This window comes from Dendrobium catenatum, unplaced genomic scaffold (assembly GCF_001605985.2).
Source record: "Dendrobium catenatum unplaced genomic scaffold, ASM160598v2 fragScaff_scaffold_1342, whole genome shotgun sequence".
Lineage (NCBI taxonomy): Eukaryota > Viridiplantae > Streptophyta > Magnoliopsida > Asparagales > Orchidaceae > Dendrobium > Dendrobium catenatum.
In genome coordinates this window covers 661,520-689,241 of record NW_021319804.1, presented here as the reverse complement: position 1 = coordinate 689,241, position 27,722 = coordinate 661,520, and the positions used below count along the sequence as shown (strand labels likewise).

General features: G+C 36.6%; 2 protein-coding genes across 4 annotated transcripts; one reads left to right on the top strand and one right to left on the bottom strand.

Annotated features, from left to right (window-relative positions):
• Positions 1-201: 201 nt before the first annotated feature.
• Positions 202-4,865, top strand: LOC110100709 (LRR receptor-like serine/threonine-protein kinase). The gene is made up of 2 exons (XM_020828340.2): positions 202-3,543; positions 4,291-4,865. Exons 1-2 carry the CDS (start codon positions 606-608, stop codon positions 4,758-4,760), a joined length of 3,408 nt encoding a protein of 1,135 aa, XP_020683999.1. The 5' UTR covers positions 202-605; the 3' UTR covers positions 4,761-4,865.
• Positions 4,866-15,821: 10,956 nt separating this feature from the next.
• Positions 15,822-23,909, bottom strand: LOC110100707 (eukaryotic translation initiation factor 2 subunit gamma). 3 transcript variants are annotated; one of them, XM_020828334.2, is made up of 10 exons: positions 23,727-23,909; positions 23,363-23,456; positions 22,577-22,728; positions 21,401-21,462; positions 20,876-20,988; positions 20,689-20,791; positions 19,793-20,020; positions 19,447-19,665; positions 16,928-17,188; positions 15,822-16,336 (listed from the first exon to the last, which is right to left on the bottom strand). In XM_020828334.2, the coding sequence occupies exons 3-10, from the start codon at positions 22,680-22,682 to the stop codon at positions 16,022-16,024; spliced, it is 1,407 nt and encodes a 468-aa protein (XP_020683993.1). In that variant the 5' UTR covers positions 22,683-22,728; positions 23,363-23,456; positions 23,727-23,909; the 3' UTR covers positions 15,822-16,021. The 3 variants fall into 3 exon arrangements, with proteins under 3 accessions (XP_020683993.1, XP_020683990.1, XP_020683995.1); XM_020828331.2 differs by having other exon boundaries at positions 23,384-23,456; XM_020828336.2 differs by lacking the exon at positions 23,363-23,456.
• Positions 23,910-27,722: the final 3,813 nt, after the last annotated feature.

Below are 27,722 nucleotides of genomic sequence, written 5' to 3'. Positions count from 1 at the left end.
TTTGGGTCAACCGACCCATTTGCAAAACAAGGGTCGGGTTCGGGTAGGATCGAACAGTGCCGGGTTAGTTTCGGAATAGACATGAACTTAATCCGTGACCCGATTTTAACCGCCCTAATTTTTGACCTGCCCTTCAATTTTTTTTTTATCACAAACTCTAAAAATAAACATAACTTTCAAATTTATCCTAATAAAATTTACATCCCCTACAAACCTTCTAAGAAACTCTCCCTCTTTCACCATTACTAAATCCATCTCCACAGTACAATATTATTAACCCCATGAAGATGGTTATAGAATCGCCACTCTCTCTTCTCCGATCCACCCAAATTCCATCTCTTCGCCCGCCACCACGTGATCGCTGTAGTGTCTTCTTGGATCCGGAGATTCTGAAATTTTCCCTATTTCTAATTCTCCGCCATCTTCTTCTCCGATTATTTAAACTGTAAAGTGAGCCCTAAAAATCGAATCTTTCCAGTTTTAAATTCTTAAAGCTTACAGAGCACCAGTGATGCTCCGCTCTCCCATCTTCTTTACTCCATCGTCTTCGTCTCGATTACACCAATCTCCATTTCCAAAGTAAGCGAGCAAAGCGAGAAAGAAACATGCTCCCTAGTAGTAGAGGAGTTGTCGATGGAGCAGCCTTGCCGCCTACATCAAAACCCCTCTTCTTTTTCCCCTTCTTACTGCAATGCCTACTCTGCTTTTTTTTTCTTTTGCTGCTGCTTCTATCGAGCAGCGCCGCTGCGGCCATTAATGGACAGGGTGCAGCTCTACTCGCATGGAAGAGGACACTAAACGGATCGTCAGTGGAAGCCGGGCTTTCCAATTGGAGTGAGCTGGATCCTAATCCATGCGGATGGTTTGGGGTTTCCTGTGGTCCTGACGGCCGTGTTGTTGGGATTAATTTGCAGTACATTGATCTGATCGGGAGTGTGCCGAGCAATCTTACAGCAATAGCTCCGTCATTAACTATGCTAGTACTATCCGGTACTAACCTCACTGGCCCTATCCCGCCGGAGCTGGGCGAGCTACCGCAGCTCAGCCACCTCGATCTCAGCGACAACGCTCTTTCCGGCGAGATACCTGTGTCGCTGTTTCGCCCGGGGAGTAGATTACAGAGACTTCTCCTCAACTCCAATCGGCTTGAGGGAGGAATCCCGGATGCCATTGGCAATCTCACTGATCTACAGTTGCTCATTCTTTACGACAACCAGCTCGCCGGAACGATTCCGGCGAGCATTGGGCGGCTTGGCAAAATGGAGGTCTTCCGTGCCGGAGGTAATAAGAATCTAATCGGCGCATTGCCGGAAGAAATTGGGAACTGTAGTAGCCTTACCATGATTGGCCTTGCGGAGACCAGCATCACAGGGTCCCTGCCGGCGAGTCTTGGTTTGCTTCAGCAGTTACAGACACTGGCGGTTTATACCGCGCTGCTGTCCGGTCCAATACCGCCGGAACTAGGCCAATGCGGCGAGCTTCAGAACATTTACCTATATGAGAATTCGATGACCGGCTCCATTCCACCGGCCCTCGGCCGGCTCAAGAAACTGAAGAATCTTCTGCTTTGGCAGAACAATTTTGTTGGGATGATCCCGCCTGAACTTGGTTTGTGTTTAGAGCTCGAAGTTGTCGATCTTTCCATTAATGGACTCACTGGAGGGATTCCTGGCACGCTAGGTAACATCACCAGCCTCCAGGAGCTCCAGTTAAGCATGAACCAGATTTCTGGGTCCATTCCTCCAACGATTTCCCATTGCCGGAATTTAACAGACCTAGAGCTCGATAACAACCAGATCTCCGGCACCATCCCGCCGGACCTCGGTCGATTGGACAATCTCCAAACTCTGTACCTATGGCAGAACAGGCTCGAAGGCGGCATTCCAGAGGAACTCGCCGGATGCACGAATCTAGAAGCAGTAGACCTCTCCCAGAACGCCCTAACCGGTCCAATCCCGAAGGGAATTTTCTCGCTACCAATGCTGGGCAAGCTGCTCCTACTTGATAATGATCTTTCCGGAGAGATACCGCCGAGTATCGGCAAGTGCAAGTCGTTGATCCGGTTCCGGGCTAGTGGGAACAGGATCACCGGGAAAATCCCGGTTGAGATTGGCGGATTGAAGAATCTCAGTTTCCTTGATCTGGGCTCAAACCGGCTTTCGGGGCCGATCCCTGCGGAGTTCTCTAGCTGCCGAAATCTCACCTTCCTCGACCTCCATGGAAACGCCATCGCCGGAACCCTTCCCTACACTCTCTTTGAGGGCCTTGCTCTGCTCCAGTTCCTCGACCTCTCCAAAAACCTCATAAGCGGCGAACTTCCCTCTAATCTCGGCTTGCTTGCCTCCATGACGAAGCTGATCCTCTCTGGAAACCGATTCTCTGGTCAGATCCCGACGGAGATTGGATCCTGCTTTCGTCTCCAATTGCTAGATCTCAGCAGCAACGCTCTGTCTGGGGAGATCCCGGCGAGTCTTGGAAAGGTCCCAGCGCTGGAGATCGCCTTAAATCTAAGCTGGAATAGCCTCTCCGGAGAGATCCCGCATGACTTTTCCGGGCTCAGCCGGCTCGCCATTCTCGACCTCTCACACAACCATTTCTCCGGTGATCTCCACCCTCTCGCCGTCCTCCAAAACCTTGTCACCCTCGACATATCTTTCAACAACTTCACTGGCCGCATCCCAAACTCCTCCTTTTTCTCCAAGCTCCCCATCATCGATCTCGCAGGCAACCCCGAGCTCTGCCTCGCCGGCTGCATCGACGATACCGCCAATGCCAACCGAGCAATCTCCAGGCGTGCCGCGCACATTGCCACTGCTACTTTGCTCTCCGCTGCTGTAGTATTTCTCGGCATGGCCCTTCTCATCTTCCTCAGCCGCCGGCGAGCCACCGGAATCGGAAACACTGTCGATGAAGAGAAAGACGGGGAGCTTGCACCTCCATGGGAAGTAACGCTGTACCAAAAACTGGACATTGTCGTCGCCGACATTACAAGAAACCTTACGCCAGCGAACTCCGTCGGAAAGGGCCGTTCTGGCGTCGTCTACTCAGCCCGAGTTCCATCCACCGGAACTCTCATTGCCGTTAAGAAATTCCGAATCGGCGACGACATGGCTGTGGCTGCAGCTGCCGGAACCGAGATCGCCTCACTAGCCAGGGTCCGACACCGAAACATCGTTCGATTGCTGGGATGGGCGGCGAATCGGAGAACAAGACTCTTGTTCTACGACTTCCTGCCGAATGGGACACTTGGGGAGTTCCTCCATGGCGGTGCTTTAGGTGGGAGAGGAGCTGCGGCTGCGATGGAGTGGGAGGTGAGGCTCGGCATTGCGATTGGTGTGGCGGAAGGTTTAGCTTATCTACACCATGACTGCGTTCCAGCGATCATTCACCGTGATGTCAAAGCCGATAATGTTCTTCTTGGGGATAGGTACGAGGCTTGCCTCGCTGATTTTGGTGTAGCTTGTGTCGCCGGCGATACAAGTGGTGGTGGACCAGCAGCCGTGCAGCCGCCGTTCGCCGGATCTTACGGCTACATTGCACCAGGTAACACTAACCTCCCTCTGTTTTATTCTAACCTTGTTTACGGTTTTACCCCAAAGTTTCTTACGAGTTTGCCCGGTAAATTTAATTATATATATATATAAGCACAGATTTCAGATGCAGAATATCATCCAGGTACCAATCAGAATGCGTCATGTCAGTGGTATCGAGCCGCAGTACTGTGCAAGGGGTGATGTGACGCATTCTGGTTGGTCTCCGAACGACATTCAACATCCGCACAGAATAATTAATCCTAGCTCTGAGAGTGTAAGTGAGCGGAGTCAATTTGTGGAGAAATTATTCTGTACGGGCGCCGATAGCAGTTCACTGTCTGGAGACTTACTAGAATGCGTCACATAAGCAGTACCGAGCGGGGGGTGACGTAGTGCATTCTAGTTGATCTATGGACAGCGTTCGGTGTCCGCACAGAATAATTTATCCAATTTGCGAGCTTGCTCGAACTCGACCTACTCATTAGTAAACCAATGAGCCGAGTTTGAGCCTATGCTCAAGCCCAATCTGACTTGGCTTGTAAGTTGTTGAGTTGTTCATTTAAATTAAAATATATTTCAAAATTAATTTTAGAATAATATAATAAAATAAATACTACAAATTTTTTAACTTTTTATAAATTCAAGTTTGAACTTTTTATATTTTTTAAAAACAATTTTAAAAAATATAATATTAATTTCAATCATCTCTTTCCCTGCGGATTATGCCACTGACACAAATGCAACGGATCGAATGCAGAGTACGGTTGCATGATGCGAATAACGAAGAAATCCGACGTATTCAGCTTCGGCGTCCTGTTACTGGAAATAATAACCGGCCGGCGGCCGGCCGAGGGCAGCTTCGGCGAGGGCCAGACCGTCGCCGGTTGGGTCCGCGACCGCCTCCGCCTCCAGCGCGACCCAGTCGAGCTCCTCGACCCGAGACTCCAGGGCCGGCCCGACACCCAGGTCCAAGAAATGCTCCAAGCCCTCGGCATCGCTCTCCTCTGCGCCAGCCACCGCCCCGACGACCGCCCTTCCATGAAAGACGTCGCCGTTCTGCTCCGTGAGATCCGCCATGAAGATTCCTCCTCCGCCGATGCCAATGGTACCAGGAAGGCTTCTGCGGCAGTAAGCATTAGCGCTGCAGTAAGGTCGCCGTCGCCGGCGCCGTCAACGTCGCCATCGTTGCAGTGCTCCATCACCTACTCTGCTGATGGGTTCAGGTAAATGGAGGCGAAAGGCCCACTTGAAAAATAAATGCGTTAAATTGAAAGATATTCTGATTAAGTTTTTTATTTCTTCCAATTTATTTTGAAATTAACATAATATAAATTTTAATTAGTTATTCTTAGGGATTCTTTTTTTTTTTCAAAATAATGAAATAATTTAGAATTCATATTAATTAGGATATTCTGATATAGTATTTTATTAAGAATTTAAATTAAACTCTAATTTTAAATATTTATAATTTAATTTTCTATGAAAAAAAAAAAAAAAAGCTAGTGTATGTGGTATAATATTTTTGAAATTAAATTTAAAAATAATATTTTATTAAATTATTATTTTTTCATAAAAAAAGGATAATAATGGAAGGGATCTCCCAACTTGCTTAGTGTGGGGAACCACTGGTTGGATTTAGACATAATTGTTGCATTATTCATAGATAGTAACAGTGTCCTTTCTATGCTTAGGAACATGATTGAGTTGGGATAAGCCTGTGATTGAGAGAAATATTATCTTAGTTGGATAAGTTTTTTAAAATTATATATGAAAATTTAGATTGCAGTATGTTTAATCATCATTGGAGACAAATTTTTCTTTTTATGGGGACATAAATCATTAATTTTTTAAAAAATTTCTCAACCTGTTCGTCTGGGCTTGAGACCGGCATTGACAGTTTTAATTTTTTTAACACATCATTATTAAAAAGATAAATTATATAGAAAAAAAAACTTACAATGAAGAATATTTGTTTTTCAAATTTGAATACAATTTACCTACAATTTCTCTATTCGAATCTTTATGCTTTAAAATTATTGTATAAACATTTCATTATCAATGATGGTAAAGATGTCTTTTCCAATATAAGTAATCAGACAATCAATTCATCCAGAAGTCTTTTATATAATTGCGTAAACAATTTTTATAGCTTCATAATTGAGAATGTCTGTTCGATTGTTGTAGGAGCAATTGGCAAAATCAAAACAAACTTTATAAATAGGAACATCAAATGATAAATCTCATACTTCTTAGGCTTCGTTTGGAAAGGCTTTCTTTCTGCTTCTTAAAGCAGCTTTTTAGTTAAAAAATTAAATTATTTATACTAAAAAACTGCTTTAAGAAGCAGTAAAAAAGCCGTTCCAAACGAAACCTTAATTTATGCTCGTTTTGAAGCAAATTATCCAAATTCTTAAATGCAGCACTAGATCTTATATCAATAAAAAAATATATCAAGTTGGTTGTCTAATATAATGAAATCTATATTCAAAATATATGATGGGTTAATTTTGACATACTTATTAATTGTGCCTTATTAAAAGCCAAAAATAAATCACATGGGTTGAAACATGCTGCTCACATAAGTAGCTCTGTATTTATTTCATCAAATATGTTATTGAGCTCTTGAAGTTTCATATCTATTGCAATGTAAAATAATTCAGCTTAATAATGATGTTTATTTGTGATTACTTCAGTTTTTTGCCTTGATCTTCCTTGCATTACAAAAGTAATATTCATATTTGGAATAACTATATTATTTGCCTCAAAAAATAAACAAACATATTTAAGCAAAATATTCCAACTATCATCTCTCATATCATAGATACTTTTCTCAAAATCATGGCATTTATGATGTCAGAATATTTTCTTTGCAGCACTTGTGATAACTCATTTGTGACTCTCACTATAATCTTCATCATATGCAAATTAAAAATAAATTTAAAGCATCGTATAGAATCAAAAAGGGCATATGCTCGCTCGAATAAGAGCACGCCTGCCTCCTCCCTCGCTCGCTCGTCTGAGCTCAATTACAAATCGGTTAATCGGCAAACCCGAATGATCAACCTCTTGAGTTTGAAATTTGGAACCATAATGCTAATAGCACCAAGTTGTTGACAGCTCCTTACACTCAAGTTCTCAAGGAGTAATTATTCTGTCCGGACATCGAATGCATTCAGAGATCAATAACAAAACGCCACATCACTAAAGTGCTCGGTACCGTGCTCGGTACAGCACTCGGTACCGCGCTCGGTACACTCGATATGCTTGATATTTTTGTCCGAATGTAATAATTTTTCCTCAAGAAGAGAGCATTGAGTGAGAAGAAGGCAGCTCAAAAAGGCTTCTGCCATCACTGTATTCACCGAATTTTCTGCATTTAAATCCTTGGGATAAGTCTATGGCTTCGTTTGGGACGACTTTTTTTTGCTTTTTAAAGCAACTTTTTAGTATAAAATTAAAATTTTTATACTAGAAAACTGCTTTACGAAGCATTAAGAAAGCCGTCCCAAACGAAACCTATATAAGGATATCTAACTCCTTTTCCTGTAACAAAACTTATCCACCTCTCTATATCAGATGCAAACAAATCAAATGGAGAGAAGAAAACATGGAACCTCTCCAGCTTCTTTACTTGCATGAAGTAATAGATATCTGTTGACAGTTTCTACAAACTCTTTTGCAGATTGATTGTGGATTTCAGAGGCATCATGGTGAGTATGCTATGAAGAACTAAAAATTGTTAAATGTGGTGTCCGGACACGTCCGGAGGCTAATCCGGAGGTGCCACATCACCCCTTTTATAGTGCATTTGATGACATGGCACATCTGGATTGGCCTCCAGACGCATTCGGACATCGCACAGAACAATCTCTACTTAAGAACAGATTCAGGCAAGTTGCTGATCCTATCCTTGCCCCTTCCCATGACTTCCTTCGCATATTGTCTTATTTGTGATTGACTTAGTTCTCTTCTTTTATAGTGTGGTTCGGCAAATTATTACGTCCGGTGTCCGGATTCGTCCGGACACCAATCCAGACGCTCCACGTCATCAAAATATACAGGAACTCAGTGTATTTGGGTGACGTGGAGCGTCTGAATTGGATGTCTGAACGTTCTGTGACCAGACATAATAATTCGCCGTGTAGTTCAGGCTTTAAGTTTTGATTGCTTATTAACTTTATTGGTTCCCTCGCTCATAAGCGATTAGGATAGAATATAAAGCAAAGTTGAACTAATAGTCAAAACTCTAAACTATCAAGAAATTATTTGTTTTCTTCATTTGGTATAACTTTATAGAAGATCACCCATCCGAGAGATGGGATCCCTTAACTACAAAATTTCTTAATAAAATTTCTAACCATTGCACGAACGGACACCTTGATGTTTAAGGGTTCAACATCTTTTTACTTAAGAGGTTGTAAATTCAAGGCTTAATGTATAATTATTTTTTTGTTGTGGTAGTTTAATTTGATTTTTTATCCAATTTTAGTTTCGATTTAATTTTAATTTTATGAGCTCAAATTGACGTTTATACTCGTTATATATATAATTATTATTTGAACTATTAGGAATAATTGAATTATTTAAAAATGAAAAATAAAAAATTAATTGATAATTAATAAAAAACACTTGAAATAAGAGATATAATTAAATTCTAAAATATTTTATAATAATATTTTTAAATAAATTTGCTCACAAACTGACGAGGCTAATTCATGAGCTAACTCAACTCAACTCGATAATGAGTTCAAAAGACGGATTTGTTGAGCCACAAATTTAAACTGAAGCTCGAGCTCAGCCCAATTTGACTCGTGAGTTTGTGGAGATGGCCATTTAAATTAAAATGTAATTCAAAAGAAAATTTAAAATATTATATTAAAATATATAATAAATTGTTACAATTATTTATCTTGTCGAGCTCGAGCTTTCCAGCTTCGCTCAAACCTATTCATTTCGAATGAGCTGAGATACTACTTATACAAACTCAATTAGATTAGGCAAATACTCGACTCAGCTCAACTTAGATAATTTTGTAGCACTGATGCATATAATAGCAAGAAATGCTCAACATAAAAAATATCTAAAAAAAATAAGTTAATATCAATCTAAAAATAGAAAATAATGTAAAAAAAAAATTCAAAACTACTTATGCTTTATTTAGGACAACTTTTTTACTGCTGCTTAAAACAGTTTTTTAATACAAAAATTAAAGTTTTTGTACTAGAAAGCTAATTTAAAAAGCAATAAAAAAACCGTCCGTCCCAAACGAAGCCAGCTTTTTTATTGCTTTTTAAAACAGCTTTCTAGTACATAAATTTTTTGAACAAACAATTTTTGTACTAGAAATCTGCTTTAGAAAACACTAAGAAAACCATCACAAATGAAGCCTTAAGCTAAGTTTGGGACGACTTTCTCAGAGCTAAAATAAAAATTTTAGTAGAAAATATAAAGAATAAAGCCATCCGAAATGAAGCCATAGTCAAATTCAAGCTAACCTAATCAGATTGATACCATCAGAAAGCCTAAAAAAGATGACAAAAAAAAATGGAACATAGTAATGAATCTTTGAAATGAAAACATCAAGTTGGAAGATGAGCCAGAGAAAGTTCTACATATTTCTGTAACTTACAACATGATTGAAAACATCAATTGAAAGAGGATCAATTGTTATAGATGAGAATAACAAGTAGTTGTGACGATAAAATGCTTTAAAAAACAAAAAGAAATGGAGGTTGCCCCAAAAGAGAGGTGGCTTCAAAAGATCAAGTGAAAGAAGATCAATTGTTTTAAAAGAAAATAACAAGTAGCCGAAAAGAAAACTACATGACAAGCCCAGGGGAATCTCAAGATGTATGGCATACTGTTGAGAGAAATCTATCAAAACTAAGAATTATTAGAGATGCCAAGATGACCTAAAAAAGTCATCAGCAATATCTATGTGGAGTGTCAAATGATCAATTCTTCGATAAGTTTGTTTTCATGCAATTATAATGTCAGCTAATCTCCAATTGTCCAAAGCTGTGCCGCCTCTATCATCCAACATTATCATTTGATGATAATTCTAATATCTCAAGACTCCTAACAATAGCACAAGAGGCATTGCCTATAATTCAGGCTATATTATGAAAAATTATTCTGTGCGGACACCATACGCAATCCGGAGTCGCGATAAGTTTGTTTTCATGCAATTATAATGTCAGCTAATCTCCAATTGTCCAAAGCTGTGCCGCCTCTATCATCCAACATTATCATTTGATGATAATTCTAATATCTCAAGACTCCTAACAATAGCACAAGAGGCATTGCCTATAATTCAGGCTATATTATGAAAAATAATTCTGTGCGGACACCATACGCAATCCGGAGTCGAATCAAAGCGTGCAACGTCACCCTTTTGCTGTGTACCGCGTTGTGTCGGGTGACGTGGTTCGCACAGAATATGGTGTGCACAAAATACGCCATTCGGCTCCGGACAGTCCGGTGTCCGCACAGAATAATCTCTCATATATTAAACCTATAGCCGCAAGGAATAACATCATTCGTAATCATTAATTCACACTAGTAGATTGCTTCAACAATGCTACGCCATTTGATTTCTCCACTCCTAGGCTATCCACATTAAAAATTTTGCATCATACTTATTGCATTCAACTTAAATGTGCGTGCACGGGGTATTCATACAATCCTAAGACTAATAAATTATTTCATTGTAACAAATTTTACTCGATGTAAGAAATCCTACATATTTTGATATGTACATCCTTTCTATTTGTTAAAATTTAACAACATGTATGACATTTATAACATACCAAGATTCACATCCACATGCTATAATACATCTCCCATAGAAAGGTATATGCCATCAAACAATTATATTTTTTTTTTGGACATTTAGGCCAATTAAGACAAACTCACACAAACATCTCATACACAAGACTCGAACACCAAGACATCTTAGTTAATAGTCTAAGCTCCCAGCTGACCAAGGTGAGCTATGTATATATAAAAAAATGTTATGCATTAGGGTAAGATAAAATAGATATCTCTATTTCAAGTTCAAAGATCTAAATATAAGACATGGCATTTGGCTATGCGTGAATGTGTACAGTAGATGAACAACTCTATGCTCGTTCATAGAAGGATCATTTATGTAATTTATTTAGATAATTGGAGAAATTTAAATAAAAATTTACAACTTGACATTTAAATAAAAGATTTGAGCATTGAGTCGCACATTCCATTATGTCTGAGAATATACTTATTTATCATTCAGCAAAAAGCTCATCAAGAGTACTAATGACACGACGACTTAGTTATATGCTATATGTAAATAAGCTTTAAAGTGCCTTTCAGATACTACTATTTAACTAAGTAATATTTAGCAAATCCAAACTTAGTCAAGTTTAAGAAGACTAAAACATGAAAATTATTTAGGATGCTAATATTAAAACTTGCTAAATCTTTATATATTATTTAGCAATTTGTTTAATGGTTTAAGAATTGTTAAAGCAAGAAATCCTTAAATACAGTAAATCATATAAATAGCCAAATTTACAGATCATGAATTTAATCACTAGTGAGGGTGAACTAAGATTGATCAAAACAGCAAGCTTTCGGGATTGTTTGGTAGCAACTTAAAGTCAAATTATAAGTGAGACATAAACTTAAATCTTAACAAACAACCAAAATAAGAGCCTTAAATTACAAAAATTTTAAATCATGTTTTCATTATATTTCAGGATAAATTATAGATTTACTAAATCACTTGATTCGGCAATTTAACGGATTTATAAACATAAAATGCTTATAATAGGGATCCCTTCCACTTCCATGTCTCTTCCCACTCACAAGCAAATGGGAATAGCAATATATGGGAGGCAGAGGGAGGAGAAGAAGAGTTCATTGAGAGAAGGATCTATGAGAAAAAGAGGAGAGAACCACAGCCCATTGGTAATGTTTTCTACTTTTCTTTCCTTCATCATCATCGTTAGGTTGTTAGAGAATAGAAGTGGAGTTGGACCCTTCTTCTTTTCCTCTAACTTATGTCTAGGTTTGGTTTCAAGCTGAGAAGGGATAATAGAGAGAAAGAAAATTACATTTGGTAGATTTTGTATGGAATTTGGAAAATAAATAAACTGGTAGATTAGTTAAAAGGCGTATACGAAAAGCCAATTTTTTTAACAATTACAATACAAAAATATACACTTTAGAGATTTTTGTTTTATGCAGCCATCATACTAAAATGCATTTTATGCTCAAAATATTTTATCACGCATCCTTAATGAGCTCCAAAAATGATTTACACTATAAGGAATTGACTTTTTTTTGTTGGAGTTTAATTGTCAATCTCAAATTTATACAAATCCAAAAATAAGTAGTCAAACAATGTCAGTATTTAATTGAATTTAATACTTATCATTCAAACAATTTTGAGGATTTATTACATCAAGGCTTACATGATTTATTAAGTCCTACCTGAGTTAAATCCTACTTGCAGCCAAATCCGCTTAGATGGACAAAATATGTGAGGATATAATGATGCAAAGTTCATCAAGATGGCTTTGTAGCTGTCCATTTTTTATTTGAGATTAATATTTCACACGATATTCTAAATTGCAGTAATCTCAACTTAAATCAAACAGCTTTCCCATTCTGCTAAGAGTTGCTTAAGGATACCCTAACACAACTTTTTTTCATAAACTTTTTTTCATAAACAACAAGAAAACAGGTTTGAGTATAAGAATAATAAAAACAACCTGAGCACGAACGAAACCCGAGAGCGCAAAAGTTGTGAAATTCCTTGTATAAACACCATGCTCATCCAAATGACCAATATTAATTTGAACAGCGGCATGATCCTTGGCAGCAATCAACCTATTCGTCGCAGAGCTGCAAACACAATTTTCCATGGATAGATCATAAGATTGCCATTCATCTCAATCACATAAACGAACTAACAAAACGAAAATATTAACAAAAACATACCACTTCCTAGGGATATAGAGATCCACCAGTTGTCCCTCTTCATTTTGCATTTTGTGCCGAGTAAAGTGAGTCCTAAACAATATAAAAACCAACTGATAATCAATAAAGAAAGGAGTCAACCCCTCAAAAACAACAAGTAATCAAGCCCCAAAAAATACGAAAAATTATAAACAGAATAAAATGGATTTGAAGATGAGAACGAAACCTTAGATCAAAACAGAGATCTAATAATCTTTGTGAAATCAAAAGATATAGGGAAAGATATAAAATCGAGCAATGGAAAGAAAAGAAATAATGAATTTGCCAGAATGGAAGCCTATGCGATGGCAGTGCGAAAGGGGAGTGGAGATGAACGTCAGAGGGTACATTTTATAGCAGAAAAACCCTAGGAGCTTTTTTTTTTCATAAAAACATAATAAAAATTATTACCACTTTTCATTATCAAACATACCCAAAAGTCTAAACTAATACACAATATCCATACCATAAAATCAATAGAGACAACATGTGGGTGGACATGCACGATGCACACAAACTAAGAAGGGAAAACAATTACCGAGATTGAGCGGAGAAGCACACGGAGCATAACTTCTATCTTATGCAACTATTCGTTGGAGAAAACCGGCCGACAGGTTTGAGCAAAGTCACGAACGGCTCGGGACGGAGAGCCTGGAGAGGAAGGAACAAATCGTCTTATGGGAGGGAATTCACGTTTGTTTCGCCTCTTATTTTCATAAATATTAAAAAATTATGATTTCTATAATATAATATTCTTTAAAGGTTTATAAAAGTTATATACATATATATTTATAGTTTCTAAAATATACTTGATAAATTATAATAATAAAATATTTCTACATAAGATTATGTATAAGCCAAGATGTATTCTTTACAGCAACACCCACTGCAACATATCACCAAACACCTAACGCAAACATCTCCTTCAACCATCAAAATGAAAGTGTAATTCTCCTCCTTCACCGCTGCCTTTAAGTATCTCGAGATCCATCTTGATCAATTTCGGTGAGAGCATTTATTCAGTATTTTTAAGTCACCTAATGATTATAGAATTAAGCACTCTTCGTCTCATTGGACTCATCTCGTCGAGCCACTCGATTTGACCATAAGCATGCAATATTTGGATATCATGTGGTCATCCAATTAATGCTTTAAATCTTCCAAATATGTTTCAATCCTTTGATTTGTACCCATTTTGGGCACATATTGGACATGTTTTGGGTTGTTGGGTTCATCTCATTGATATGTTTAATTTGACTATAAGTTTGTTGAATTGTGTTTGGATGGTCCCGAATTTTGAGTTACTCTAACGCACTATGAATAAAATCAATATCACTTGTAGGGATGAACAGGTTGCTCAAGAATTCCATAGCTGAGGGTCACCAAATTATGAAGCAGTACAATATAACATTTCTTTCCCATGTTTTTTGCACAAGTAAAAAAAAATGATATGCCAAATCTATAACAAAATAAAGCAACTAAATGAATTCCCAAATGGAGCCTTTAAAATCACACAATAAAAAAACTAGTGCCTCTTTTAATTCAATAATCATCAGATATCATTTCTTCCAAAGCACCCAAGTACAACAGCTCTGTTAATGCAAATGTGATAAGCTCTACGGATTTATGCAGTAAATCTGTAAAACCGGGATTTATCGAGGACTGAGATTTACGGAGCTCTCGAAAACCGTTTGACAGGATTTAAATCACACAAATCAGATGATAATAATAAAAAGCAAAGCATATCACTCAGATCTTGATATAGAACCCTAGAGATGCTACAAGAGTTTGAATCAAACCCCCGCTCATAGATAGCTAGATGAATTAAAAAAAAAAATCAGCAGATTAACAGATTAGGAACTACGGAACCGAACCTTATGAAGGGATACGAGAAGAGTTTCAGAAGATCAGCGTAGGCGGCTATATCTGCGAGGAGCTAGAAAGAGAGAAAAAAAGTTTTGCTCGCAGAGAGAACAGGAACGGGGTTCTGCGGCTTCTAGGTTAGGGTTTCTCTGTCGGTAATATACAGCGAGAGTGCATCTTACGTTAAACATCACGATGCAGATCGGACGGTCCAAATTCCCTTATCTTCACTTATAGTCTAAATAATTTGAGATTTTGCTTTTTAATGAAAGTGTAAATAAATTAAAAAAAAATATTCATAAATAATTTTAATATGTGAAATTAAAATTCCAAAATATTTTTAAAACTTTTAAAAAATAAGTAAATATTTGAGAGATTTTCAAATACATTTGTAAATTACATGTTATTGTCGTCGACATCACCACTACCAGCTACCACCACTTCCCACTATCCATCACCGCTCGCCGCCATGCACTACCGACCGCCATTATCACCATCCACCACCGAATGACACCGACATTGCCTATCTCCAAAGCCACCGCCCGCCGCCGCTACATCTCACCACTAGCCACCTTCGGCCGACGCCAATGACCCTTATCTTCACTTATACACCGAATGACCACTCACCGCCGCTACATCTCACCACTAGCTTTTTGCGTTAGTTTTAGGCCTCATTTGTTTGGCTGTAATTTCTGTCTCAGATTGGAATCGAAGAAAAAATTATTGTTTTGTTGTTTGTTACCATAGCTTTTTTCAAAATACCTTCTCCTTATCCTCTGTATTTCGTTGATTTCAGAAGAAAAAAAAAATTATCTTTTTCTCGTTCTAATACCTCCGTTTAAAAACGAAAAGGAGTCGAAGAACGAAACGAAGCCTTACTAAACTTCCATTCTATTTGTATTCCTAAGTTTTGTGTTTAGCAATATTATCAGCCATGCCACTTTCTATCATCTAGGGTAATTTTTATATAAGTAAAAATGATTAGCCTAATAAAAGATTTATAAATTAGTGATTGTTGAAGAATTTGTAAAAAAATTAAAAATTAATCAAAATCATTAAAAAAGCAGTAATAATTAAATCTGTTATAAATGATTATTAAGAGCCATTAATAATACATTTTAACTATACATTTAAGAGCAAAGCCAATGATTTTAATCTTAATCGCTCAATATTTGATCTTATTATAAACTTATTTTTCTCTTCTGTAAAAATCAATCATCAATTTTTTTACAAACATACCCAATGCAAAAACTTGAATGATTCATGCAAAAAGATTGGTTAGAATATGTAAATTCATATCAAGAATGCAATTAAACATTTACATTTAATAAGCCATAATATGTTACATAAACTAATATAAGTATTTAAAAAAAAAACAAAGACAAATTTTTATATTTTTTAAATAAATTTCAAGATTTAATCTTTAAATATGACACAAGAAAATGCATTCAATAAATAGAATGTTTCAGCTTAAAGCTCAAATAGCATAATCATGTAATGCAAAATCTGAACAAACTACTAAACAAAGAACAGAAAGCTTTGGTTTTCTTCTCCACCTGAGAAAAATTGTTCCAAGTAGCTTCCTGCCCACCCACATGGCTTCCTTAAGCAAAGATTGAACACTAAGAAAACAGATTTTTGGGGGCATCAGGGACTTGCAGGGTGGCGCCGGCTTGGATCTGGCCCCAGCCGATGAGGCGCCAGTGCTTCTCGACGCGGCGACTGAGGGCCACCTTCTCGCCTTTGCTTGTGCACACGGGAGCTGTGAGCTGGAGCTTGGCTAGATCGTTTTTGACGGCGATGACTCGAGCTCCGGTCGACATGGATCCGATGTTAAGCATGAGCATCTCGGCTTTCGTCAGTTTCGCGACTTTGCCTTGCTTCTCGGCACCCTTGGTCCTGACGCCTAGTAACCTTCGCAGCAGGAAGAAGTTGACCTGAATGGTGAGAAATGAAAAAAAAACTTCAATGGGCTACTTGCAAATTGAGAAGTAGGAGGATGACTCCTCTATTACATGTGTTCACAATGGAAGGCTAATCATGTGGCTCTTTTAAAAGTAAACTAACAAAGTTCTGTAATCCTGTTGATGGCTTTAAGGATGACTCCTGTATTATCTGTGTTCACAGTAGAACTGGAGATGCATTACTTAAAGCCATCTACAAAGATCTCTAATGGAATGACTAAGGCACTTAAGATGATAAAATAGAAGAGAGAGAGAAGAGAGAGAGAGAGAGAGAGAGAGAGAGAGAGAGAGAGAGAGAGAGAGGGAGGGAGAGAGAGAGAGAGAGAGCTGTTGAGTATTTGGGTATCAGTGATCTCACTGCTTCTACAGCATAAGTAGGTCAGAAATCTTGACATATACTGAGAGCGTTGCAGTTCTGCGATATCTCAAATAGAGTAATGAAAGAAGAAACAATAATAGAGATTTTTAAGGTTTCTGGTGATGAAGGTAGATAAAACAAACACAAATGTTTCGCGCAGCCCAAAATCACGTAGTTAAAGAATTTTTATGGAAGAAAAAACTGACCTCAAGCTCCACAAAGACATCAGGCAGCGAATTCACCTCACCAAGAACCTGGCCAACAAGCCTGTCTGCGCGGGTCAGTGTAGGATCCATGGTGGTGCCGACACCGATAAGTCCGCCAGGGACGGCAAACTGGAGCTCATTTTGCTCGGCAAACAACGATACAATCCTAGAAAATATTGGTGTGCATTTGATATTTCCATTTTCATCTTTCATGACAATGCCAGGACGAACCTCAATAAACTGATTCACCTTTAGAACTCCCTACAAAAAAGATGGAATAATTTTGGCAAATGTTTTAGTTCAATCATCTGAGGAACTATGCAGAAGTGTTCTATAAATTTTTTGCAATATAAAAAACCCACAACACTTTAAAAAAAAAAAGTTGCTCGCTCTTATACTCCGACAAAATGTAGAGAAAAATTAAAGATCGTGGAACAGATTCATTATGCAAAGGAAAAGGAGAAAAAAGGAGAACACAAATAGAATCTAGACCAATTAAGCTCTTTAATGCATTTTGAAGGGTCAAAATCGGGGCACAAAGGGCCAGTCACTATTTTGTGGTCAAAATCTAGACCAATTAAGCTCTTTAATGCATTTTGAAGGGTCAAAACTCGCTGGTTCCAGTGAATTCTACCCCTAATATACTAACAAGTCAAATGGATTAATTATCTTTTAAGTTTACTTCACTGGAGTTGGTTTTGGATGATATGGGGATAAGATTTTGGCTTCGCTTGAGACAGTTCTCTTACTATTTTTTAAAACAACATTTTAATACAAAAAAAATTTAAACTTGAAAAATTTATATTAAAAAGCTGCTTTACAAAAGCAGTAAGAAAGCTGTTCCAAACAAAATGGAGATCAACCAGATTGCTTATGATCACAGTTTAAGCATTATATAAAAATTGATGATGAAGTAGTTGATATCATAAAGAACTCTACCAGATGGGGGTACGTAGAAAATCAAAGAAAGCAGTGGCACAATTTCTGGACTCGTGACCAATAAAAATGTGCCACATCACTAGGCGCTCGATACCGCGGTTGGTACTGTGTCCGGACACAATAATTTTTCCACAATTTGAGATAGCGCCAAAGGCAATATGTGTAGAAATATACCACAAAGTTCTAACCCCAAATGGTCAATTTGAGAGTAGATTTTGGGGAAGTACAATCTCGGATAAAGTATGTTGAGGGATTTATTTGCAAATTGTAAAAGAACAACACTCGTTTCCAATCACCAATCTCAACCAACCTAGTACGATGTCATTGATCATAGAGTGCAAGATCAAGGCAAAAAAAGCACCAAATCCATCAGGGTTGAAGGTTTAAATTTCTCAAAGAATAAGAAGAAAAGCAAAAGAAAAAAAAAATAATGCTACAAAATATAAGTTTATGATTATTATCATACCAGAGAAAAAATATTTGAAGGTACACCTTGAACAATTTACCTCTAAAAAGTGAAAAAAAATTATTTTTTGAAAAGAAAGATATAGTGACACCAACATTGGCATTGGTAGTCAAAATAACATCATTTTTATAACTTTGGTGCAGAAGCCTGGATGTCAATCTAACCCAAGCCCTTATCCTTTGGGCTGGGTTTAGAAGGACTGTATCAATACCAACTAGATTTTGAAATCACCAAGGACTATATGCACGAGATGTTGTGCAGGTTGGGGTTCCAGAGACAAATGATAGGAAATTAGATGAATATATATACCAACAGGTGGGATGTAAAAATAGTTTTTATGTCAATAAAAATTTTCCTTTCTGCTTCCCATCATGTGAATGCTTATTAAATATGAGATTCATTAAGTCCGTGCAATAAACAATTTTTGGGTAAGTGATCTCCGTGTATTAACATGAAGCCTGAATTTTTTATGCATGGTGAATGACGTCAATGTTTTCTTTTCTTATAAGTATTTTTATATTGGTATAACAAGAGTCTTAATTTTATTCAAAATTACTAAAGCTAGGTGTTTAACTGCAGAGCAAAAATTCAGTTGTTTGCTATTTTTTATGGTTCGAATTTCTAGTTGATCTTTTTAAATTAATCAATTATTACATTATCATTTGTTTTCAGTATTATGTATTTACGAGTTTGCACACAAATAAAATAATTTTTTGTATGATTAGGGGTCATTGATTTGGAAATCTCATATTTTTGTCTGTAAAATCTACATGCATTGTATCATTCTAGTTGCATTAGGAATCCTAGATTGTACATATCCTACATCACTCAAGCACACGTAGGTAAAGGAGTTCAGAGTCAAATTCTGAGATAACCATAACTCTGGACTCAACCATTCAAATATTGCTCATAAGCTAGATTTGCATTTGAGCAATATGATTTAGCTAAGAAATGAATTTCTACGAAGTGCTGACTTTCTTTCCTATGTGCTTATATAGTTGTAAACTTGCCTACATATTTCCAAGTAAATTCAAATTGATAAAAAAATGACTAAACAAATTCAATAAAGCACTGGAAAATAGGGACCCAGTAACTAACTGAAATAACTACATACCCAAAGAATGCTTCCACCAGCAACACCGCCTTTTATCTCATCAACTTCTGAACCAGGCTTATTCACATCAAAAGAGCGAATGACAATCATGTTTGGCGGTGAGGTAAAATTTCTCACTGGAATGGGGATTTTGTTGATAAGGTACTCACAAACAACATCTATATTATACCTCAACTGAGCAGAGATAGGCACAACAGGCGCCCCGTCAGCAATTGTGCCCTGCATTCAAAGTTCAACATGGATGAAATTGTAAAATAAATAGAAGGATATCTGGAATGAAGTGGGTAGAACTGTTAAAGATAATAATTTTTTGAGAGAGCGAAAGATCATCTCAAAAAAATCTGACCTGGATAAATTTCTGGATGGCCTCATGTTGATTAAGTGCCACACTTTCTTGAATTAGGTCAATCTTATTTTGTAGGATAATAATGTGCTGTAACCGCATAATTTCAACAGCTGCCAGATGTTCAGAAGTTTGAGGCTGAGGGCAGCTTTCATTGCCAGCTATTAAAAGCAATGCCCCGTCCATGATTGCAGCTCCATTAAGCATTGTAGCCATAAGAATATCATGGCCCTTGTAAGAATAGAGAAACATCAATATTCAGGGAATCAGTCAGTATAATGTTCAGATAATAATAAAGAAAAAAAATATCGAGCATGGAGCTCCCACTAATGCAGAGTCTAGAAAGCCACAATTTCCATGATTAAAATCTAGGACCTCAAGATTATATTAAAAGCAACTTAATCATTTCTTCAAGATAGCCATCTAAAGTAGCAAATAACCCTTTCAAAAGATAGTGGCCACCTTCCAAACAAAGTTACAAGGCTTTTCTACAGGGGTAATTCAAGAGAAAATCTGGAAAATGCAAGAAGCATGAATCCTCATCAGCTAAAGGTAAAAACTATGTGGTTTTAAACTTCTAATGAGAGAAAAACTACATGTAGCATTTAATGAAGAAAACCTAATGAGAAAAAAACCACATGTAGCATTTAATGAAGAAAAACTAATGAGAGGGAAACAAAATGTAGCATTTGATAAAGAAAGCAAGTGCAAGCTTTTCTAGGTGTGGTTGTTGCTTGGGTGTTGATGTGTCACCACGAGACAAGCATTGAGAACTTAGACAAAATCAAAAGTAAAATTAGGACACTTTTTGAATTTTGAAAGAATAAAAGAGAGGAAACAATAGATCTTAATGATATTACTAACAAAAAATAATTAGAGCATATAATCCATCAACTTACAGGGCAATCGACAAAAGATACATGTCGTAAAAGCTTCATCCTAGCGTTCTCAAAACCAGGAACATCACAAAGAGGGCTGTCTTCTTTCCCGCTTCCATATGCTCTGCATTGAATGCCATTAAGCATGCTTCAAAAAAAAGTGCAACTATGCACCCTTTTTTCAATTTTGGTTTGGAGGTCAACATACTTGTAGCACATTGGTCTTGGGCATTTTTCATCTTCACATTTGTAGATCTTTGCATTTGCATATCCTAGTTTGATGGTGATGTTCCGCTCCAGTTCATTTTTAAATCGAACAGTCTACATGAATGCATAAAACCCATTAAATTTATAAATAAAAGTATATAAGCCACATCTAGCAGCAAGAAAAAGATTTCTAGCATAAAAAAGAGTAGCTGTAATGGACCATGGTTAACATATAACCAGAATCACTGTTTTTTCAACGACCATCCATCTGAATTATAGAAAGAAGCTTTATGTAAGAAAAATATCAGATCACACAGTCCAGATCAACATCCCCAATGATCTACATGTTTCAAACCCTAACACATTGAAGGTACTTGGAAATAATTTCACACATTTAAAGATATATGTCGACCTCACGCAAATTCAACAAAAAAAAAGATCTATAAAAAAGGTAAATGAACACCAACAAATTTTTGTGAACTACGTCATAAGGTAGAGGCTATGAAGGAAATCAAAAAATAATTACCTGAACACCAGATATAGCTTTAACAACAGTTGACTTCCCATGGGCCACATGACCAATAGTACCTGAATATTCAAACACAAACTATTTTGTGTTATACAAATTACATTTTCCACATTTCAAAAAACAAAAGCAAGGATTCTGGAAAGCACAAAATTATCATCAGAAAATTGAACGGATATAAGAGCACCTAAGTAGAAAGAAGTAATGGACTAGAATGATTAAAAAACCAAATTTTGAACTCAAAAACTTGAGAATCAGGCTACATATGTAAAAACTGAAAACAATGGCTCGAACATTTTGTATTCTAGGAATTTCACCATCACCAACCTACTCTTTATGGATAATATATTTTTGTTACTAGTATAGTTTCCATTATAAAAGAAAAGAAATATCCTTCAATATCTAGATCATTTTCATCTGATCAATGCCAAATTCATATGTTTAGTTGCAATATTTATCATAGAATAAAGCCAAGAGTAACATCATCCAGCAAGAATTACAGGTTTTAATACTTTTCCTTTAAAATAATAATAATAGCAACATTTTTCTTGACTTCATAGAAGAAAAATAATGTTGTGGTATGATAGTTTTAACGGAACCCATATCACGCAGCCCATATCATGGATCTATTGTCGAATAAAAGACAGCATTTGCCCCATGTGCCAACAAACTTTTACATTTATGACCCTTGTATGGGATTGACACACTAGAGGCTTATAATTGATTTGTTTTGCTATAAAACACAAGTAGAAATTATATGGATACTTCCTCCACTTTCAGTTTCGCATCTGTTAAAGACAAATACTTCTATCTACCCAATTCCCAAAAAGAGGTCTAACGACAAAAAAAAATCCCAGTATGTTTACCAACTCAATGGCAAAAACTAATTGTACATAGCTCTCCAAAAGATTATAGAAAAAAAAATTCAAGCAAAGAAAAACCATTCAATTTAAAAATAAGACAGACTAATCAACCAAAACAAGAAAGATGAAGAAAGCATCCTCTTTTCTCCACAAACCTTCAGAATTATTCTTTTTATATCATTTACTTGAGATTAGCAAACAGCACATAAAATGTCTTGACATATCACATTAAGAATATATGTGTGTGTGTATATGTATGTATGTATGTATGTATGTATGTATGTATGTATGTATGTAAGGGGAGAGAGAGCACCTATATTTATAGTAGCTTGTCTTGAAATGACTTCTGGTGATAATGGATTCAATTTTGTCACATCAAGCTTAGACAAGTCTTGCTCCATTAATCCCTTGCGAGACATTTTTGGTGATTCTGGTAAAATGTCGATTCTGGTCTATGCCAATAACCTGACATAAACAAAAATAATTTACATGCCAATTCAATACCACGGATATAAAAAAAATATCTAGAATATTAACAACGCAATATACACCATATGATAAAAAGAAGTTATTGCGCAAATAAAGGTACTCATTTGATTCAACATTGCAAAAAGTGGAGAAAGAGAGAGAGAGACATGCCATTTAAGTTAATGCAAATTAATTAAAAGGTTCAGCTAAATGATTATTCTTCACTATGAAAAACTTTGAGAATAAAAATTGGCTTGTATTGTTTAAAATCAAGTCCAAACAAAAAAAAAAGATAGTTTGATTGATATTTAATAAATGGATCAAACAAAGGGGATGCTCATTCATGATCATGATTTAAACATCAAATCATGAATAAATCAAAAGGATTTGAATCATTGAAGTTTTGATGGCCCAATCATTGATAAAAGATGCCCACGGTGGTGAGATTAATGATAAACTTAATTAAGCAAAATAGCATTCCATAGCATTATTTACTGCATAGAAGAAGCACTCAAAGTTTGCACCAATAAAGGCACCAATAACATGTCTCGTCACACCATATAGAGCAGACTGCATCAATTGCACAATCACACAAATCAGATGATAATAATAAAAAGCAAACGGGATTTACGCTCGAATTAATAAATCTCACAGCGGAATAAATCCTCCGTTTCCCTCTTTCTGCCGTAAATCCCGGATAAGCCACTCGTGCAATCTTACACCTCCTGCGAAGCAAGGAAGCCGAACAGCACCGACGAAAAGAAGAATGAAAATCAAACCCTAGAGATCTCTAAGGGACTGTTTGGTATCTGATTTATCGTAGAATTTAAGTCGGATTTACGCTAAATCCAGCCAAACGGTTTTTGTTCGCGCGTTAAATCCCGGGATTCCGTAAATCCCGGATTTACGGCTTAAATCCCGGATTTACTAAATCCCCCGGTTCGGCAGATTTAACGGGAATTGGTCGAAGAAGCGCGCGAAAGGGAGAAAGTTACCTTCACAGCCAGCGAGTTCCCTTGCTTCCGATCAAAATGTCGTAACTTCCGATCCGACAGGAAGGGAAAGCCGTCGAAAGAGCGTAGTCGAACAGCCACGAAAGAGCCGAAGAAGCGACGCGTGCAATCTCTACACCTCCTGCGAACGAACGAAGCCGAACCGCAACGATGAAAAATGGAAAACCCTAGACGCTTCTAGGTTCTTATTGATTAATATAATTTAAAATATTAATAATTAAGTAACTTAATTAATTAATTAATTGCATAATTAGTGTATAAATTAATTACATATTTTAACTTAATGCTATAATTAATAATTAAATATTAATATAATTAGCTTAGTTTATATATCTTAAAATATATATTATTAAATATATAATTAATAGTGTAAATAAAGTAATTTAATAAATAATATTATAATTAGTAATTAAATAATTTAATAATTAAGCTAATTTCTAATTTAATTATTTATTATTATGATTTGTTAACTATAATTAAAAATAAAAATAATAAGTAATTTATACTTAATATGTTATTAAATTCATTACACATTAATTTTTAATTTTTAATTAACTACTTCACATTTAAATCTATATTTGTCATAAATCGTCAGATATGTCATCAAACAGTTTCTCATTATTTAACAAAATTTAACATTTATCATACCTAATAGTTTTCAGGATTTAACACCATTAGGATTTACTAAATCCAAATTTACTAATTTTACTAAATTCCACTTGTTGTCAAATAACCCCTAGATTTCCTCTTTCATCTCATTTATGGATTTAGGGACTATTGAATTTTCAAGATTGCGAAACAAGCTAGCTCCCATCTTGAAGGAATGAGGAGTGAAGATATTGGTGGCCTATGCAGTAAATGAGCTCCCGTCGAGACTTATGATTTGATGCCTTCAAAGAGGTGAAGCAGGGAGAAAGCTATTGTCGTGCGAATCATGCACAGCACAAGTAGCCGAAGCAACCATGAAGAAATGGCGATTAGGAAAAGAGACGAAGCAAAAAGAAAACTCAAGAAATCTTATTTATTAATAGAATTTAAGTATTAATAATTAATTAGATTAATTATATGATTTCGCTTAATTAAATAATTAGTAGCATAATTATTATAGTTATAAATAATATAATTGTCATTAAATTAGTTTAATACTTAAATAATTAATGACATCGTTAATATGAGTACTAGTGAATATTAAATAATTTATAATTTTAAAAAATAAATAACAAATTAATTAAGATTTAAGAATACAATTAAATAATTAGTAATATAATAAGAAATTTGATAACTAACACCTAAATAATAAATTTGATAATTAATAATAATTAATCTAGTTTTAAATTATATTATTTATCATTATAATTTGTTAAAGGTAATTACAATTAAAGTTAATAAATAACTCATAGTTAACACGCAAATAAAATTCAAATCACATTAAATTTAATTTCTAAATAAACCAACCACCTTAAATACTAAATAACGTTGTCATACAATTTCTTATGATTAATCGGAATTTAACACGTATCATAACATACAATTTTCAGGATTTAACACTCTCATGATTTACTAAATTTGAACTTATAGGATTTACTAAATTTGGATTTATTAAATCCCACTAAAATTAACTTACGTAAACACAGCAGCATTGTGCGGGAAGCTCGGGCCTTGTTTGGTTGTTCGTAATTTTTTTGTTTCTCATTTCAATCAGTGAAAAAGTTACTATTTTAATGTTTGTTTACGCTTTTTCAAAGCACCTTTTGATAACCTCCGAATTTTTGCCGATTTGAGAAGAAAAAAAATCTGCTTCTACGTTGTAATACCTCCGTTGAAGCATGAAAAAAAAACGTCGGGGAACCAAATGAAGCATCAAGCAGTTGCGGGTACAATAAGAGATAATTGTATCCAACATGAACTTTCATGAATATATCCTAAGAAAAGAGTAAAAATATTTGATGAATTATTTGTATTATAAGGCATATAAAGTCAAAATATACTATACATAAAACATTTAAAAAATCATATTATCTTATAAAATATTAAGAACCTCATAACATAATTCATTGATGCTTGTGAGCTCATACAGAATATAGACTTATAAAAATAAGAAAATTTAAATATAGCCTTCATATAAATTAAAATTAATAAAATAAGACCACATGATATCTTTATTGTTGCTCTAGTTTAATTATACGAGTTCGATTTGACTCGTTTATTATGAAAGATATAAGATTCTTAATCATATATTTATAGTAATAAATTGATGCTAATGAATGAGCTTCATTGAGCCAAGTCATGAGAAACTTGTCGAACGGTCAGTTTATTTGCAACATTGCTTGAATGCTAATTGTTGTGTCCAGGAGTATTCGCAGCGGTAGAGAAATATAAAGTTTATCGTCTTAGCGTTATACGAAAATCCGGCACGCAATCAGATAAATAGAGAGGGTCTAACATTTATGAGACACCAAGATTTTTACGAGGAAAACCCCTGAAAAGGGGAAAAACCACGGGGCCTAGCCCAGTTTGAATGAATCCACTAGTATTGCAGTAGATTACAAATGAGGCCCTTCCTTGGTAGAAGGTCTTAGCTTGATGTACATCTTATGGAGTACACTACATGATGTAAATACAAAGAATCACTATTGATATGTTTGTTTGGTCGGGAGGACCTTAGTCGGCGGGCGATGGAGGTCGGAAGGCTTTTAGTCGGTGAGCGACGTAAGTCAGTAGGATAGTAGTCGGCTGGCGACGGAGGTCGAAAGGACTGTAGTCGGCGGGCGACGTAAGTCAGAAGGACCATAGTCGGATGGCGACGAAGGTCGGAAGGATTGTATTCGGTGGGAGACATAAGTCAGGAGGACCGTAGTTGGTTGGCGACGGAGGTCAGTAGAACTTTTGTCTGACGATGAATATTAGAAGGACGACGTCAGGTAGAAGTCCAATAATGGAAGAACTCCATCTTCGCGTAGACATCCAGCGTAGTCCGATAACTGGTAGAAGTCTGACGCCGGGTGGTAACTTGGCGAAGAGTGAATGTGCGACGGCGGGTAGAAATTCGACTTCTGTTGGTGGTAGAGGAGAACTCCTGCCTCACTTGGGCGGAGTTTCAGCGTCATGAGGGAACTCTGTCATTAATTGAAAATAATTCCTACATCCCATGGAAGTTGGGAAGAATTCTGGCATTTTTTCAAATATCCGGCAGAGTTCCGGCGTCTTCAGGCGGCAGGAAGAGCTCCGGCGGTGGTCAAGGAGGTGAGGATTCTCCTTTTCCCCTTTCTCCTCTTCTTCTTCTCTCTCTTCACTTGAGTCCCTTTGGTGTAAAATGAGGGCTCTATTTATAGCTTTTCTGGAGTGGCATAACTCGTAAATAGGCGTGAGATCAGGGGCGAATTGGGAGTGTTTTGAATGGACGGTGATATTGAATCCTTTGATCATGCACCGTTCATTGGGAATTTGAAGGCCTTAATGATGTCGGAATTCGACGATATTGGGCTCGTTGGATTCTTCTCGTCGAGCCATTCGATTCAAGTATAAGCTCGTCAAAATCGGAGACCGTCTGGTGTGAGATCTCGTTCCTTTACTGTTCCTCTCTGAATTGGATTTTCCTCCCAGGATCAGCCAGGACGATTTTGAGATCGGTCAGGCCGATCAGTGCATTGAAAACAGCTGATTTTTGGAATGATTTTTGGACTGGATCGTACAGGACGATTTTGGATCGTCTTGGGACGATCAGATATGACAAGAATCCCGAGAGCATCGTCCTGAGAAATCGTCCAGGGCCGATTGGTTTTTGTTCTGATCGGCCAGGACGATGTGGCGATCGGCCGGGCCGATTAGACTAAGCATATAAGGAAATCAGCTCGTTTTGAGGAGAGAGAAAATCATTTTTATAAAATATCTGATTTTGAAGAGAGAGAAAGAGAAAGAAAAGTAAAGGAAATCTTGGGTTTCGGAGGCCGCGGAGCGCTTTTCGTCTGACGCTGCTGT

Bases quoted from the DNA above. Each gene is read 5' to 3' on its own strand.
- LOC110100707 (XM_020828334.2), bottom strand. From the start codon at position 22,682: ATGTCTCGCAAGGGATTAATGGAGCAAGACTTGTCTAAGCTTGATGTG. The intron at 19,666-19,792 runs GTCAGATTTTTT...CTTTGAATGCAG, and splicing joins CCATCCAGAAATTTATCCAG to GGCACAATTGCTGACGGGGC. The intron at 17,189-19,446 runs GTATGTAGTTAT...TCTTTTTTGTAG, and splicing joins CTGGTGGAAGCATTCTTTGG to GGAGTTCTAAAGGTGAATCA.
- LOC110100709 (XM_020828340.2), top strand. From the start codon at position 606: ATGCTCCCTAGTAGTAGAGGAGTTGTCGATGGAGCAGCCTTGCCGCCT. The intron at 3,544-4,290 runs GTAACACTAACC...GATCGAATGCAG, and splicing joins TTACGGCTACATTGCACCAG to AGTACGGTTGCATGATGCGA.